Here is a 17,116-nt window from a genome sequence, read left to right on the forward strand (position 1 = left end):
CCTAGAAGAATAGATATAATATAAAGGGGGGCGGGCAGCCAAAAAACGTTTTAAAGGGCACATTCTCTAACGTACAGAATTCTGGAAGTGTAACTGTCGAGAACTTTGATAAAGCAGAGGATGCCGGCGAGGTGAGTGAGAGCTGCCGTGGGGAATAGACTGAGTGTACAGCCACGGGCAGCTCAGATGGTTTTCTCTGCCTGATGGGAGGTGCGGAAACATTTGGCCATGACCTTGGTGGATTGTGGGGAGTGCTGGCTGGGTGTCAGGTGCTTTTGTAAAAAACTCATCTGTAGGTGTCCCCTCAGTCCAAGGGGCCTTTTTTTTTTTTTTTTTTGTTTTGGAGCACAGGCTCCGCACACGCAGGCTCAGCAGCCATGGCTCACGGGCCCAGGCGCTCCGCAGCATGTGGGATCCTCCCGGACCGGGGCACGAACCCGCGTCCCCTGCATCGGCAGGCGGACTCTCAACCACTGCGCCACCAGGGAAGCCCCAAGGGGCCTATTTTAATGCATGTTGGGAAGAAGCAGCCCTCCCCTCAGGCCAGGAGCAAGCCCTAGCAGTCCTGCTACCAAGCCTCAGATGGCTCTTTTGGGGTTTTTTTTTTTTTTTGGTTTGTTTGTCTTTTTAAGATGTTGGGGGTAGGAGTTTATTAATTAGTTAATTTATCTTTGCTGTGTTGGGTCTTCGTTTCTGTGCGAGGGCTTTCTCTAGTTGCGGCAAGCGGGGGCCACTCTTCATCGCGATGTGCGCGCCTCTCACTATCGCGGCCCCTCCTGCCACGGAGCACAGGCTCCAGACACGCCGGCTCAGTAGTTGTGGCGCACGGGCCTAGTTGCTCCGCGGCATGTGGTATCCTCCCAGACCAGGGCTCGAACCCATGTCCCCCGCATTAGCAGGCAGACTCTCAACCACTGCGCCACCAGGGAAGCCCCTCAGATGGCTCTTGACGGCACACATCTTAGAGTTGGTCCCCTTCCCTCCCCCAACTAGCTTTGTGGGCCTCTGCTTCTTCCATCATTGTGTTCCTCTGTTTTCTTTGCTCTAGCACCCCTCTCAGGCCCATTCTTAGTCCCTGCCTTCTCTCCCATAGTTTGTTTTCTCCTGCTAAGGGCTTAAGAGCCTGTGGGAGTACCCTTGGCTTTGAGTTGTCTATCTACTGGTAAAACTTGGAAATTTTTGAAACAAGGAAATGATCTTTGTACTTCATTTTGTCTTCAGATGGAAAATCACTGCTCTTGGGAGCAAATGTTGTATTTAGTGCCCTGATAAATATCAGTTGTGTGGAAATATGTGTTGAATAATTAAGTACTTTTCCTTTCACCATTAAAGCCTTCATGTCTTGATATTCAGAGCTATGAACTGTTTATCAGATGTTTGCCATTTGTGAATTTGAAGAATTGTTTTAAATTGTTTATGTACTACAACATTACAAATTTTTCATTTGTTTTAGATGTAAGGCTACGAAAACTTGCTGGAGAAAAGGAAGAGCTACTATCACAGGTAAAGGTATTCTTCTCATTGGAAGGGGATGTTAATTGTAACTGACTAAATCATATGGTAAAATGTTAGCAAACTAAAATGTACACTAGAAAGAAATGTGCTTGTTTCAAACATCATTACTCAAGTAAGAGTTGAAGGATAAAAAGATAATTCATCTTTGTTGTCTCCTGTTCTTTAAAAAAAAAATTAAAGGACACGAAGTTTAAGGAGTCAAATAGTTTTAAAAGCCTGTTCTGAAGACAGAAGTGCCCTGCCCTGCCCTCTCCCCACCTCCAGCCCCGACCATCCCTTTTGCTTCTTTTAGCTGATTCTTGTGGTGTGTACCGCCCTTGTATGCTTCTATATAACATGGTTATGTTGCTTCTTGATTGTTCTGTTTAAGGCTACTCTGTTGACATCCCTCTATGGGACGTAAGGATTTATCTTTCCTTTATCCCCTCTCCCTACCACACGCATGTATACTTTCCATTCCCACATCCTCCTAATAAAGGAGCAGTGAGATTCCAGTCTGTTTACGTTATCAGGACTCTGTAAACACTGCTCACAGTGGAGCCATGGAACATTCTAGGATTCATCTCCTTCACAACTCCTTAGTTCGCCTGAAGTTAGTATTGTGGTTTTTCTTGTCATTTGCTTGGTTTCCTATGTATTTGTTACTAATCTAGCTGCAGACTCTCCAATAGTCGTTTCAGTCCACTCTTGGTGTTTTCAGATGCATCAGGTATTCCCTCAGTTCCATCTCTTTTGGTTCTTGGTGCATCTGACTCGCCCCTTGTGAACTTAGAGGCTCGCTCCCCCCGGGACAGAGACGTGACCACCTTTCACCATCATCTAGAGTTTCCTTTGCCTGTGCTTCAGGCTGGAGCAGCATCTTATGCCTCCCTCCTTCTGTGTCCATTCTCTTATTCTGGTACCTCCCCCAGTAGCTTCCTGAGGAAAGAGTTTTGGGGCTGTAAATTTTTCTTAACTTTGCAGGACTGAAATGTCTTCATTTTGTCCTCTTACTTGATTAACAGTTTGATGGGGGTATAGAATTCCTCATTGTAATCATTTTCATTCTTTTTTTTTTAACTTCTTTATTGGAGTATAATTGCTTTACAATGGTGTGTTAGTTTCTGCTTTATAACAAAGTGAATCAGCTATACATATACATATGTCCCCATATCCCCTCCCTCTTGTGTCTCCCTCCCACCCTCCCTTATTCCACCCCTCTAGGTGGTCACAAAGCACCAAGCTGATCTCCCTGTGCTATGCGGCTGCTTCCCACTAGCTATCTGTTTTACATTTGGTAGTGTATATATGTCCATGCCACTCTCTTACTTCGTCCCAGCTTACCCTTCCCCCTCCCCACGTCCTCAAGTCCATTCTCTACATCTGCATCTTTATTCCTATCCTGGCCCTAGGTTCTTCAGAACTTTTTTTTTTTTTAATAAATTGCTTCGTTGTCTTCTGGCCTCCTGCACGGCTATTGAGAATTTCAAGGACATTTTGATTTTTGATCTTTTGTCTATGACCCGTTTTTCCCTCTTGTACCATACTCTCCTTTCTCCCTAGGGTTCTCAGATTTCAGTGATGTGGTTTGGAGTTTTGCGTGAATGCATTTATTGTGTGTGCTTCTCCAGGCACATGTAGCTGCATAGATATAGGCATGGAGTGGGTAGAGAGATTCTACCAGGTGAGCATAATAGGGCAGAGGAGGTGAGGGCTTGTGCGAGAGAGTGATGATGACGGACCTGGAGATTAAACTGGGTAAGGAGGTTTGAGGGAAATCCAGGAAGATATCAAGGCACAGCAGAGAGAAGATGGAAACAGTGGACTATAGGTGCCAGTGGGGTTGAAGGATTTTTGGAGTTGGGTCCAGAGGGAATGAGCTGGAAAGATCAAGAGTAGTGGTTAGAGAAGAAGATACATGGAACTGAATTCAGTAGGGACTGCTGTTGTCTAGTGGTGAGATCTAGTATATGACAGTGGGAGTGAGAGGCTGAGGGCAAGGTGGGATACGTGGCAAGATCCTTGCTCCAGAAACTAGAGATCCGTTGTAGGAGAGATCACACTTAGATGTATTTTGAATTTGCCAACAATTAAGGCAGGAGTAGCCTGGAGATCATGTGAGTTAGGAGCTAAAATGGTGACGAAAGAGTGGGGAGATGGCAATGATGAGGTGGGGTTAGTACTTATAATCTGAAGCGATGCGATTAGGAACTGCATTAGGAATTCAGGGAGGCTAGAGGGAGAAGAGTTTGTGACAGCAAGGAACGCAAGAAGACACCTGATCCATTCTCAGGCTCAGGGAGAGGTGGGCTGAAAGGACAGCCAGGCTGCAGAGGAAGCAGGCCCCTCAGGGGAGGGCAGGTCTCTATTAGAGCACCGATGGGGTAATGGGGATGCACAGAGAGGGTGGAGGATAGTCCAGAGGGTGCAGTGCAAGAGTGTCAGGCTTTGGGAAAGGTTAGGAGATGAAGACAGAGTAGGGCTTGTACCGGGCCTTTTGGGAAGGAGTGCAGGAAAAGGGACGACAAGCCTTTTCGAGATGGACATTGAACAGGAATGATTGAACAGGAATGATGGGGATGATGAGATTAGTCCCGGTTGACCCGAGGCAGATAGTGATGTCATGGTTGAAAGGGCAGAGTTGTCTGGGAAGCACAGATTTAGTCCCAGTGCCGAGCTCACCCTTTCTCCATCAGGGGAGGGGCAGACCTGGTCCGAGTGCTGAGCTTTCCCTTTGACCCCTGTGGATGGAGCCGAGGACAGCTGGGGAAGCCACCTGGAACTCTGAGCACGCAGACTCACCTTTGACCCCTGATGATGAAGGACGCAGGAGGCGTGGGGACGCTTGGTCTTGGTCCGGAGGTGGCCCGCTGTAGGAGAGGGCAGACTTGCTCTGATTTGTGCTCCTTCCTGGATCTCTGACGATAAGAGTTGTAGGCATTTGGAGAAACACGACTTTGATTTGATTTGGGGGTGGCGAGGGGGATGAGACCTCGGGACAGATAATGTTTCTCTCCTGTTTTTCCATCCCTTTTCGTCTCATTTGTTCTGCTTTCTAAAAGATATTCTCACCGTTATCTTCTCATTTTTATGAGTTTCTATTTCTGCAGTCATTTCAAGGATGCAGATATTTTCCCTTATCTCAGAGGGTATTGATAGGCTGGTTGGTTTGCTTCCTGATTCTTTTTTTCTATCTGCATAGTTTGTTTCCTTCCAGATGTTCTTTTATGTACACTTAGTTGGTCTTCAGTTTAAAAGCAGAGGACTAAAAAGCTGGTGGGCAGCTCTGAGCCTGTGGGTAGGGCTCGTCCAAGTTTCTGTGAAGCCTGATGTGGCTGGGTGTCTTATTGGGAACCTTAGATGTGGTTATGTTGGTCTTTTATTTTAGGCTAGTCAGAGAGTTCTAAAGAGAGAGATCCCCGTCCTGTAAAGAGAGAGATCCCGTCCTGTGCCTGAGCTACAGTCCTAGCTGGGTGTGCAGTTTGGGAACTGAGGGTGGACCAGAGGCCTCAGCATGCAGTTCATTTCTGTCCGTCTAATCTTACTTTTCACATGTGAGACTCTTGTCTCCACCTGGGCCTTCTTTTCTCCCAACCCAAAGTCCCTCCTAATTTTATTTTTTAGTTTATTTTGTAAATTAAAAAAAAACCTTTATTAGGTTATAACTGGCATAAAGTAAGCTGCACATACTTAAAGTGTACAGATGTACATACCTATATTAGTTTCCAAGGGCCGCCATAACAAAACACCACAAACCGGGTGGCGTAGAATAACAGAATGTCCTCTCACCTCACAGTCTGGAGGTGAGAAGCTCTGTGTCAACAGTGTGGGTTCCTTCTGAGGCCTGTGACGGGAAGTCAGTTCCAGGCCTCTCTTCTAGCTTCTGGCATTTTGCTGCCCATCTTTGGGGTCCCTTGGCTTGTAGATGACATTCTCTGTCTTAGCACATCTTCCCTCTGTGCCTGTCTGTCTCTTCGTGTGGCATTCTTCTTATAAGGACACCAGTCATATTGGACTAGGGGACTAGGGGCCCACCCTATTCCAGTGTAACTTCATCTCAACTAAGTGCCTCTGCCGTGACTGTTTCCAAATAAGGTCACATTCTGAGGTACTGGGGCTTAGGACTGCAAAATACAAATTTGGGGGGACAGTTTAACTCACAGCAATACCTGTGAAACCATCACCACCATCAAGATGGTGAAAATATCCATAACTTCGCCAAAGTTCCTGTGTCCCTTTGTAAACCTTCCTTCCCCTCCCACCTCCCTCCCTCTCTCCAGGCAACCACTGACCTGCTTTTTGTCCCTTCAGTTTGCATTTTCTGGAGTTTTTCACACAGCATATACTCAGTTTGAGATTCACCTTGTTGCTGCACGTATTAGTAGTATGTTCCCTTCTTTGGCTGAGTAGTAATTCCATTGTATAAATCGACCGCAATTTACTTATCCTTCTCTTGATGGACATTTCAGTTGTTTCTTGTTTGGGGCTATTAATGAATAAGCTGCTATGAATGTCCTTTATTTTGGGTAAAATAAGGTAGATTATGTAGCTGAACTCAAAAATAAATTTCCAATTATTTCTGTATACAGTTTTTCTAAATAAGAATATTTAACCTAACTCTAAACAAGAAACCTCTAACTGCCCATGAATTTTCCATTTTTAATAAAAAATAACAAAAAGAAACTCCTAAGATGTACTTTTCCACAGACCTGCACAAATAATAAAATATGGCTGTTTTAACTGGGACACCTGGTCCTGGAGCTTGCTCCTTTTGATAATTAGCTCATAGCTGATCTCCAGCACCTGAGCACAGCGTGCCCCATGGCAGGCACTCCAGGAAACAGTTTCTGAATGAATGATTTGTGACCTTATTCTAAGATGTGGACACCAGGCCAAGCATCTGTTTCATTTGAGAGACTGGATCTCACGCATAAGCCTTTACTTCCTCTTCAGATTAGAAAACTGAAGCTGCAGTTGGAGGAGGAACAGCAGAAGTGCTCCAGGAACGATGGCACAGCAGGTGACCTGGCGGGACTGCAGAATGGCTCGGACCTGCAGCTCATCGAAATGCAGAGTAAGGCTGGGGCCGGGCCTCCACTGACCCGCGTGGGGCTGGGGCCGGGACGTGGTTGTGAGCAGGCTGTTAGAGCCTGCAGTTCTGAAGACTGGTTAGTTCTCAGCTGGACTAGAAAAGCCATCCTGGTCAGTCATGGAACTGAAGAGGTTTCTACTAGGCTGTGTGCTTCCTGGGGTGACAAGGCCTGAGAGGTAATGCTCTCCCCGCTTCCTGGCAAAGTGATTTCTAGAACATTTTGCAAATGGTGACATCATGACACTATCCTTTTCCACATCCCCGGGTCATCTGTAAGCACCCTTCCTAATGACATGTTTTTCTATGGAATTTATCTTAGATAACTGGAGGGGAATATATTTGGAACTAACTCACACTACTCTGGAGTAGTTTCAGAATTTTCCCAGAAGTAGTCTTGTTAACCCAAATTAATCTTTATTAGATGGAATTTAAACCAAGGCCACAAAGTAAGCCTACTCAGTTTACCCAAATTATTTCAGTTGTTCTGCCTTTTTACTTTTGACCCCATATTATTTTAAAGTGCCTACGGTATTCAGAGTAATCCCCACAGCGGGGAGATTTTAGCAGCCATTCATATACAGTTAGATAATGTATAATCACACAGGGGAGACACTTATTTTTCCAATTTGAATAAGGCTTTTCTGATAACTTATTTTAAAATAGTGGTTATTCCATGGCCCTTTTATCTAAATATTCTGAGTTAGGGCAAATAGACAAGCTTTTTGAACCAGGCTTATTAAAACTAACTTATTACTATTAACTTTTGAGGTTAGTATCATTTCCTCTATTGGATATCAGTTGGAACCCTTGTGATATAGTTCAAATATTTTGTTCTAGAAATACCGATTTGGAGTGGAGGGTAGATGAAAAGAGGGGCATAACAAAAGGTAGGTTGACTAGTTAGGAGGTTGTGATAGTGACCAAAACAGTCCAGTGGCCGCCAACAGTCTTAGAAAGAGGGCAGTGCACAGATTTGTAAGAGTTTGACCTAAAACAGCAAATTCAAAAGGAATCATATTGAGGAGGAATGGGTGTGCATTGATGTGTGACATCTTCCCAGAGCAGGCACCACGACAGAGCTGCCGTCTGTGGCAAGCAGGGCAAGTGACCGGGGTGGGGCTGTGACCCAGGTGAGCATAGCAGGGCCGGGCAGGGCTGGGCTGGGCTGGGCCTGGCATGTAGCGACAGAAGCAGGCAGCTCCCCTGCACCGGAGGCCTGGACAGGAACCTGGTGACTCTCAGTTCTGGACAGCTGCCTTGTCTGTAAGCATGGTGTTTGGGGATGGAATTTCAGAACACGCATGAAATAAATGGCTGAGACCAGGGATTTATACTTTTGAAAACAGGAAGGAATGAGTGGTTTGGTGAGAAGGAAGCAGCACATTTTGATAATAAGTTGCTGGAGTTAAGAATTAAAAAACAGTATCCTAAAGCTTCAGTTTTAGGCCCAGAAATGGGAGTAGTTCTCTTTCACTACCAGGAATGGCTTTTGGGGAGAGGCTTTTATAACCACATTAATTTTAGGGTGACAGTAATTATCCAATTAGAAAAACCTTTTGCATTAAAGATTATGTAGGTAGTTTTAACCTTAGTTTTATGGAAAAGTAGAAAAGTTCTTAAGTAGGGTAGATTTGGTTTATCTCCTGCAAACCTTATGATTCCTATTACAATGTAATTAGTTCAGAGTGATTTTTGTTAAATTTGGATTGCTGGAATTTTTCTCCCCCAGCATTTCTAAGCTTCTCATTTTAAATGGTTTGCTTCTTAGGTCAGATATACGGCTAATGATTTATAGCTCTATCCTTAACACATTATCACAACATATTACTGAAAAGCATTTATTTTCAGTAAATATTAAGCATACATTACGTGCAAAGCACTTGGCTAGAAACAGAGGTAGATTCAAGAAGCCAAAACAGGGCCCCTGTCCTTACATATCTATATAATGTTAGGAAAGCATGATGTCATGAAAGAGAGTCCAAAAAAATGCAACAAAGGAAGGAGAAGCTCTAGTTAACTAAGGAGAGTCATGAAGGAGGTGAAAATTCAGCAGGACCTTGAGCAGGACCTTAAAGGTTGGTTAGACTTAGATCAGAGGTGGGGAGAAAAGGGCACTTGGGCTGTGGGGGGGAGCAGGATACCTGGGGAGATGGGAAGGTGTAGGGCTGGGGGCAGGGAAACTGGAGCGGGGGGGGGGGGGCCTGGTCCCGTGGGCACAGAGGCTCCCTGGGCCCTGGGGCTGCAGGTAAGGTTGGCAGGGGCCCTGCTGCGCTGACAGGGCTCCTTGCTTCAACCTCTACCTGCACACATCATGGTGTGAAGAGAGAATTTTCTTCTAAAATGCTTGCAACACAAGTGCTAGAGCTTCTCATAGCATAGATGCGCCAGAACCTGTGCTGCAGGAGATACCGCAGTTGCCTGTGTGCATGTGTGCTTTGTCTTCTTCCTCTGCACAGTCCTCTCCTGTACTGCAGGGGGCCTCACTGCCTCACGTTCACACCTTCACCTCTGTGAGATGGTTTATTATTCTCTTCTGTTCTAGGAGATGCCAACAGACAAATTAGTGAGTACAAGTTTAAGCTTTCAAAAGCAGAACAGGATATAACCACCTTGGAGCAAAGTGTAAGTCCTTCTTGTGTACGGTACCAACACATCTGCTTCCTGCATCTCAGTGATTAGCCCCATGAATGCCTAGGTTTTTTGAGCTGCCTTTGCAGTTGAATCTCTATAAAAGCTCTAAAGTGGAAAAGCCAGCGGAGAACACCTGATAGGGCATTTCAGCCTTTTCTATGAATGAATGAGACTGAAGCTATAATTGTTTCTTGTAGCTATTTCAAGAGCCTTCAAGAAGATTGTAGTTTATAACATAATCCCTTATTGTATATTTCAGAAAGTCTATCGGGGAGTCTCCTCCTGCGATGTTACTATGGCTTTTAAACAATATGGTTGTCGTAAAGCTTAACGTGGGAAATTGGCCCTATTATGACACTACAGCTGTCATCCTCTCTAGGGACAGTTCTAAATGTATAAATAGCAGTCGAGTTCTGAGAGGACCTCTGACTCCCCCTGAGGGGACTTGTTAGTGTTAGATTCTTGGAATCTGTCATGACATTGTATTTCCATCTTGGCTTCAAAAAAGTGGTGGTTCCTAGTGCCAGCACCAGAGGCCTGTGTTCTCATATTTACAGATCAGCCGCCTGGAGGGGCAGGTGCTGAGATATAAAACCGCTGCTGAGAATGCAGAGAAAGTCGAGGATGAACTGAAAGCAGAAAAGAGGAAGCTACAACGAGAGGTACTTGCTTTTATTATGCTTCTTGGAATACTTTCCTAAAAAGAAAAAATCCTTTGGAGATAAATTCTTTGCTGCATAAGGAATTTAATCTTGGCTCCAATCTTAGTGAACAGCAGTGGAATCACTGTTCTGTGTTGGTTTCTGACCTACACAGTGACTGCCATTTACTTTTATGTTTTGGTCAGTTAGATAATAAGAAAAAGGAGAGTTTTTATTTTTGTTTTAGATGAGGTCTGTTTCTCCAGCTTCTCTATGTCCTCTCTGTGATTAATATTCAGCACCGTTGGTTAACACCTCTGGCTGCCTGAAAAACAACGCAACTGCAGGATCGCAATGCAGTGCTTCCACTTCCCAGAAACTGGACAGGAAAGTAGCGCTGGGTTTCGTTTTTGACCATGTGAAGTGACCAAGCTCTTCCTGTCTCCAGTTACGAACAGCACTGGACAAGATCGAGGAGATGGAGATGACCAACAGCCATCTGGCCAAGCGGCTGGAGAAGATGAAGGCCAACAGGACAGCACTGCTGGCCCAGCAATAGGGAGGCCGCCCTGCTGCCTGGGCCCCGCCTGGAAGGACTGATCTTTCGTCCACTCAAACCCCTTTCAGGACTGTTTGAGCTTTGTCATTAAAATAGCCACCTTTGTATTTTATAATTTATGAGAGAATGAAACAGGTTTGAATCTTCATGAATGAACACTTTGGATTTTGTTGGTAGTTTGATTCTAGACTAAGAATTGGTCCATGCCGTTGTTATTTTTTATTTCCATAATTTTAGAATCAAGTTTACTCACCATTTTTCCCCAGCTGCCTCAGTGACTGGGCACTCGGAGGCTTTGGCACGGGTTCTGGAGGACAGCGATTCAGCGCTCACCGAGGTACTTCCTGGAGACCTCAGAAAACACAAGTGCCTTCTCCACAGTGCAATTCAGACTTCAGTGATCTCCAGTGGTCAAAAGACATTTACCCTTAATATCAGGTAGCATTTATATTTTAGTGAAGACACAAGTTCACAGGTGGGGAATATACGTTTCACTCAAATTTATATGTTTGGAGGAAAAAGCCTTTTTTTGTAAGATATTTAAATTTATATAAGAAAATGTTAGAAAAAGATATGGGGAGTGTATATAAAACTTGCTTTATTGCATGGGGCAGGGGAAGTCCAAGGCCTGTACTCTTAAAGTAAGAGTAGGGTCCTTAGTCTTCACATCAACTGTGCTGTATCTTGAAAAGTATTTCATCTGCTGCTCATCTGTGGAATGAAACCTCAGACCAGCCCGATGAGGGAGGGAGGGAGGGCAGGCCAGGCCAGGCAGGTGGGAAGTCAGCCTGAAGATTCTATTAAATATACCCTTTTGCTGACTACAGTTGGCTACTGACACATTCATTTTCTTAGAGGAGCCTTTAAAACTAGTCATTGGCAATCATGCCCGCCTAGCTCACCCCTCTTTTCTCTCCTTAAGGAAAAATAATCTGGAATATAGAATTTCTTTTAAGAACTTCAGTTTCATCTTTAAAGGCACCCAGTTTGAGGATTTTATCATCGAGTCGTAGCCATGTTACAGTATTTGTAATTCTCTCTTTTGCGCTCAGAATTGAGGTGGTTTTATGGAAATGATTATTGTATCTTCAATGTGTTTACACGGAAAAAATATGGGGGAAAGTCTAATGAATTAAGGCCACATAAGATAAAATTAGACTTGAAACTAGGTAATAAAGTTAACTTAAATATGAATAAAATCTCTAATAATTATTCCCTTCTTTAGAATAATTAGCTCTTTGTGTTTAAAACATGGAAACCAGGGGCTTCCCTGGTGGTGCAGTGCTTAAGAATCCACCTGCCAATGCAGGGGACACAGGTTCGAGCCCTGGTCCAGGAAGATCCCACATACCGCAGAGAACCTAAGCCCATGCGCCAGAACTACTGAAGCCCACGCACCTAGAGCCCATGCTCCGCAACAAGAGAAGCCACTGCAAGGAGAAGCCCACGCACCGCAACGAAGAGTAGCCCCCGCTCGCTGCAACTAGCGAAAGCCCACAAGCAGCAACAAAGACCCAACACAGCCAAAAATAAATAAATTTTAAAAAATAAAATAATTCAGGAAATTGGTTTCCATATTTTGAGATGATTTCCTATAAGTTTTCTTTCAGTTGATGTGTGGGAGTGGGCAGTGACGAGGCATGTTCTGAAATGCAGATTTATCCTAGAATCCCATACATACCTGGAACTGAAACATCGTGTAGTCCACCTCTTGAGGCCTTGGAAATCCCTCTTCCTCTCCACCCACGGCCACTCAGCCTGTGCTCCTCCTGGAGCTGTTTTGTTGTCAGTCTTTTCCAAATGGAATGGTTCCACTTCTCGTAAAATAGACTCTTCTCTTCTTTTCCACAGAACTTTCTTCACTGAGCCTTGTAATCTGGACTTTACCTCAAAACTATAGGCATTCTTCCTCCCTGTGCTGACTGCACATTTCTATTAATGCAGGCTAATATTAAGGTAGCTTATTTTAATGGTACTTACAGTTTCAGTTTGTATTTTTACAACACCCTTCAAACAAGAATACCTAGAAATTCCTTTATCTTAAGCTGGTAGTATTGATAGCCATTAACAAAGTGAGCTAACTTAAAAACTCATGCCTGTTTTGGATTGGATAAGAACTATTTTCTTCAAATTTTTAAATTAAGAATAAATTAATTAGCTTTGGTTACTGAAGGTACTAATAGAGTGACTACGCAGAAAGCTGAATTGACAATGTCATCAGCACCTCTTATAGGTTCAGGACCTCTTTTTTAAAAAGGCACCTGAACCAACATAATATTTATCACATGATATTAGAAATTCACTAGAACACAGAAAGAATCGAATCAATGCATGATCTATAAAGTCTTTAAGGCCCTTTTAGAATTCTTATCAGACGTCCAGGAGGCTTTCAAACTACTTTTGGGATTCTTCAACACAATCAGTATACACTAGGTGAAAATGGATCTAGGAAAATTTCAAGTGTAATGAAATTAAATAAAAAACCATGTTAGGACAAATTTGACTATTTATTTATAGTCAATCCACCATGCATGAAGGAGTGCTACTAGTTAAAATGCAAGTGTGAGTTCAACCTACCAATGTCGGGATACAGAGGAAGAACGACCCATCCCAGAGGCCATAGACGACCATAGTTAACACCTCTCGAAGACTTTATATAGATCGGGCAGGTTAGCAAGCTGCAGGATGTTTCCATCTTCTGTGAAATGTTTCGGAGGCAGAAGGTGTGAGCGGAAGGCTTTATAGACGACATGCTCCACAGTCCACTTCCAGGGGTTTGGAGTAGAGCTGGGCACTTCACTCTGAAAGAGACATGTTAGATGTTCACATCCCAGTCTACACTGGTTTCCTGGCTGATGTGCACTGGGCCTGGAGAGTCTTGGTGGCTTATAATAGGCTGTGTGACCTAATGCTTGTGAAGTATCTTTTCTAGGCCAGCCTCTCAGGGATCCTACAGGCCTGAGCAGAGAGACGAGATGGAAGAAAAGAATCAGTCGTGGCTTTCGTGACGCTTCCTCCCATGGAAACTTACCATTCAGGGAGAGTGTGTTTACTCTAGCAGGATCTAACATAATGTTTGGATGGCAGTAGTAGGAAGTACATTCTGTAATTACCACTAAATTTGGAGTCTCAATGTAGTTCTATTTCCCAAAAAGCTCCACAGGTAAGAAATGAAAAAATAAATGAGGATTATTTTAGTCCACCCTTCCCCTCCTACATCTAAGCCTTAGGCTGCCTCATGTAAAAGAAGATGTTCTTTCCCATCCATCCTTCCTCACCTTGAAGTCAGTGTTTCCAATCAAACGGGATACTCTCAGCACAGTTTGGTAAGTGTGCTATCTTGCCACCTCCATTGGAATGAGATGGTTCCAGGGGCTCTGGCCAACACGACCTGGGACTGGATCTCCGCTCCACCACCCACAGGCTCTGGGAACCCTTGAGCACCCGCTGAAACTGTCCCTTAGCTTCCTCACCCATGAAGCTGGAGCAACAGCATGTCATCTCAGAGGAGGACTAGGAGCAATCACCGAGCCAGTTACGTGTATCAAGTACCCACCCTTCCATTCTTACACTGCAGGCAGGCTTCAGTTTACTGCACTTTGCAGACTGTTGCGGGTTTTTTTTTTTCTTTTCTTTTTAAACACAAATTGAACGTTTGTGGCAACCCTGCATTGAGCAAGCCTACTGGCTCCATTTTTCTAACAGCATTTTTTAATTTAGGTATATACACTGGCTTTTTATTAGAGACAGTGCTATATACTGTACACTTAACAGACTACAGTATATAGTATAAACATAACTTTTATATGCACTGGGAAACAAAAAAATTTGCGCAACTAGCTTTACTGCAGTGGTCTGAAACGGAACCAATAAAACCTCTGAGGTACTCCTGTATTTCAAAGCCCCCTCTCCCCCACCCAGCCAAACCCTCCGAAATAGTTGTGGATTGAAAGAGCACTGTCATCTGACACAGAAACATGAGGAACCCAGGCTGACCTTCCATAAGAGCTGGGGCCCTGACCCAAGTACAGCCGTGTCCTCCTGGCACAGCAGTGGTCAGAGGCAGAGTGAGGCACAAGCTGAAAGAGACTGGGGAGACTGACCCAGAACCTGAAGGCTAAGGCTACACACTTCTGGGCTCACAATGGGAGATACAGTCCACCCACTAGCCCTGAAACTTCCCATTTCTCACTGCGATGGCTTGTGCTTGTACATCTGACAGTGAGGTCACTCTGGAGGCACCTTCTATATTTCAGAAGGAAATAAAACTCGTAAGAGCTGACCACTGTGTTTGAAGCTTATATGCAGCGGATCCTAGGAATTTAGAGAGGGCAAGATTGTGCCCCCAGTCCCGGGCACCAGTGCACACCCTCATACCTGCTGGCCTGAGAGCGTCGACTCCTCAGACACATACTGCTTCCGGATGGAGTAAAACATCGCACATTCTTTACCAAGGCTTTCAAAACATTCCTTTTCGTCATCCCAGTTCACCTGCTCCAAAGAGAGAATTCAATACCTCAACATAGGTACGTGCTTTAAACACATTTCATTTCTAAATGGAGATAACAGACAACTTAAAAACTAAACGTGACTTTTTAGGCATTAAAGCTGTAAGTTGGAACTACTGAGTATTGCTGGGGTGGGCAGGGATGAGAGGGACCTTAGCCATGCTACCCTTTTTCTCTTCATCATTACAGACGACGGCAGGGCCATGTGCCCTCCCCGCCCCCCCACACACACACACTCACACACCCACAGGACTGTCATCAGGATTGGCTCCATCACTTGCCTCAGTGGCCAGTCGGAGAATGAAGATAGGCAGACCCTCCAAGGGGGGCACATAGTTGTCGATCAGAAGGGGTAATCCAACCAGGTTCCCTTCCTGCTTGTGGAAAAAGGCCAGGACGGGATAAGAAATCATGCCGTTACAGTTTAAACAAATTCTCCCTGGTGCTTCCTCCAGGTCTTGTCCTCAGACCAGCCGTTCTGGGCAACCAGGTGCTTGACCAGGCTGGGCACTGGGGGCAGCAGAACTAAGCACTTAGAGCTTTCTGTCCTGACATGTAGCAGAGCCACCTTCTCTTTGGATCTGCTCACCAACCAAAGAACACATCAAGGAAAGCCCCAGAAATCAAGGGGTAAGAGGAAGAAACCTCTTAGGAGAGCAAGTGGCAAAGCATCATTTCCTTCACTGGGGCCTGCAGGGACAGTGGGATTCAGCTCTCCCTCCTGCCTGGGTCCTGCACCCTGGGGACAGGAATGGGCACGAATGGATGATAAAAGTTGTGAAACCTAGAAATGCAAATAGGGAGTGAAGATGTCACAGAGGTCACAGGCTGCTTCTGAGAGGGGGCCCAGCCTTCTTGTCCTGATCCTGGACCAACTACAGAACTTGACTCTTATCTGAAGAATACAATGGAGGTATAAAAATGACCGTCGCCCACCTCATCAATCTCCAAAGAGAAGTAGTCTGCAAGCATCTCAGCCTTCTTTTTCAGAAACTCAACAATGTATTCGGCAAGTCCTTCTTTGGGACCATCTTCCTCTGTCCAGCCACTCTCAGGACTATCTAAGGCAAGCATGGCGAGGTCAAAGAGTGGTGCTGGCTCCTATGACGGATCAAAAACATTAGGGATGAGCATAACAGGGCATCCAACGCAGCCTGAATTCCCACAAAACCATCTTCACAACAGCAGGTGAGAAGCGACAAATCTAACACTCATTCTGCAGTTCCCCCAAAGAAAACACCTGAAAATCCACAACAGAAGCTCATCCTCCTCCTCACCAATGGCCATTGCAACAGAGAAGGTGTGACCAACAAAAAGACCTGCTGAACAGGTGGGAAAGGCGAGGCCGTGAGGCGGCACTTTCCTTCTGTGTAGCTTTAAGGACCCCAATTTTGTATTTCTAGAAAATCACAAGGCAGACACGAAGCAGATCATTCATTTCTTCCTACTGCCTTACCCATAACTAAAGCAAGGGGGAGGGAGAGTGAGTTAAATCGAATGACATTTCAGGTAAATCATCTGATTAGGAAGAAGACTGTAATCTATTGTGAAAAATAAGATGCCTAAATTTTCTTCCATTGCTCTCCTTCAGACATTGTAACTGTTGTCATACATTTTACATATTATAAACTCACAATACACTGTTCTTACTTTTTCATAACAACAGAGGAGTCAATTAACAAAAAGACCTAACAATCCTACATGTTTATGCACTCAATAACAGAGCTTTAAAATATATGAAGGATAAAACAGAACTGTGAAGAGAAATAGACACAACTACATGGAGGCTTCAATATCCTTTCCCCAATAACTGACAGAACAAGTAGACAGAAAATCAGGATACAGAAGATTTGAGCATCACTATCAACTTGATACACCTGCCATTTATAGAATATTCTACTCAACAAGCCCATTTTCAAGTGCACATAAAGTATTTACCAACATAGACTATATTCTGGGCCACAAAACAAGTCTTAATAAGTGTAAAAGGATTCCAATATGTTCTCTGCAAAAATGGAATTAAGGGGTTCCCTGGTGGCGCAGTGGTTGAGAATCCACCTACCAACACAGGGGACATGGGTTCGAGTCCTGGTCCGGGAAGATCCCACATGCCAAGGAGCAACTAAGACTGTGCGCCACAACTACTGAGCCTGCGCTCTAGAGCCCGCAAGCCACAACTACTGAAGCCTGT

At 44.6% G+C, this 17,116-nt stretch overlaps 2 protein-coding genes across 7 annotated transcripts in view; one reads left to right on the top strand and one right to left on the bottom strand.

Annotated features, from left to right (window-relative positions):
- The window catches only part of LRRFIP2 (LRR binding FLII interacting protein 2), a 118,526-nt gene extending 106,915 nt beyond the window's left edge, over positions 1-11,611 (top strand). For 2 of the 4 annotated variants that reach the window (XM_027088298.1, XM_027088294.1), the window contains 5 exons: positions 1,454-1,503; positions 6,448-6,568; positions 9,129-9,208; positions 9,775-9,879; positions 10,307-11,611. In XM_027088298.1, coding sequence (XP_026944099.1) covers positions 1,454-1,503; positions 6,448-6,568; positions 9,129-9,208; positions 9,775-9,879; positions 10,307-10,417 — 467 coding nt within the window. In that variant the 3' untranslated portion in view covers positions 10,418-11,611. The remainder of the gene's footprint in view (positions 1-1,453; positions 1,504-6,447; positions 6,569-9,128; positions 9,209-9,774; positions 9,880-10,306) is intronic. The other 2 variants (XM_027088297.1, XM_027088296.1) reach the window with 1 other exon arrangement.
- Positions 11,612-12,747: 1,136 nt separating this feature from the next.
- Positions 12,748-17,116, bottom strand: part of MLH1 (mutL homolog 1) — a 51,465-nt gene continuing 47,096 nt past the window's right edge. For all 3 annotated transcript variants that reach the window (XM_027088329.1, XM_027088328.1, XM_027088330.1), the window contains 4 exons: positions 15,862-16,026; positions 15,207-15,299; positions 14,795-14,908; positions 12,748-13,218 (listed from right to left, as the gene is read on the bottom strand). In XM_027088329.1, the coding sequence (XP_026944130.1) occupies positions 13,051-13,218; positions 14,795-14,908; positions 15,207-15,299; positions 15,862-16,026 (540 nt within the window). In that variant the 3' untranslated portion in view covers positions 12,748-13,050. The remainder of the gene's footprint in view (positions 13,219-14,794; positions 14,909-15,206; positions 15,300-15,861; positions 16,027-17,116) is intronic.

The sequence above is a fragment of the Aethalodelphis obliquidens genome, unplaced genomic scaffold, assembly GCF_003676395.1.
Source record: "Aethalodelphis obliquidens isolate GAN/ISIS:26980383/991018 unplaced genomic scaffold, ASM367639v1 scaffold62, whole genome shotgun sequence".
Lineage (NCBI taxonomy): Eukaryota > Metazoa > Chordata > Mammalia > Artiodactyla > Delphinidae > Aethalodelphis > Aethalodelphis obliquidens.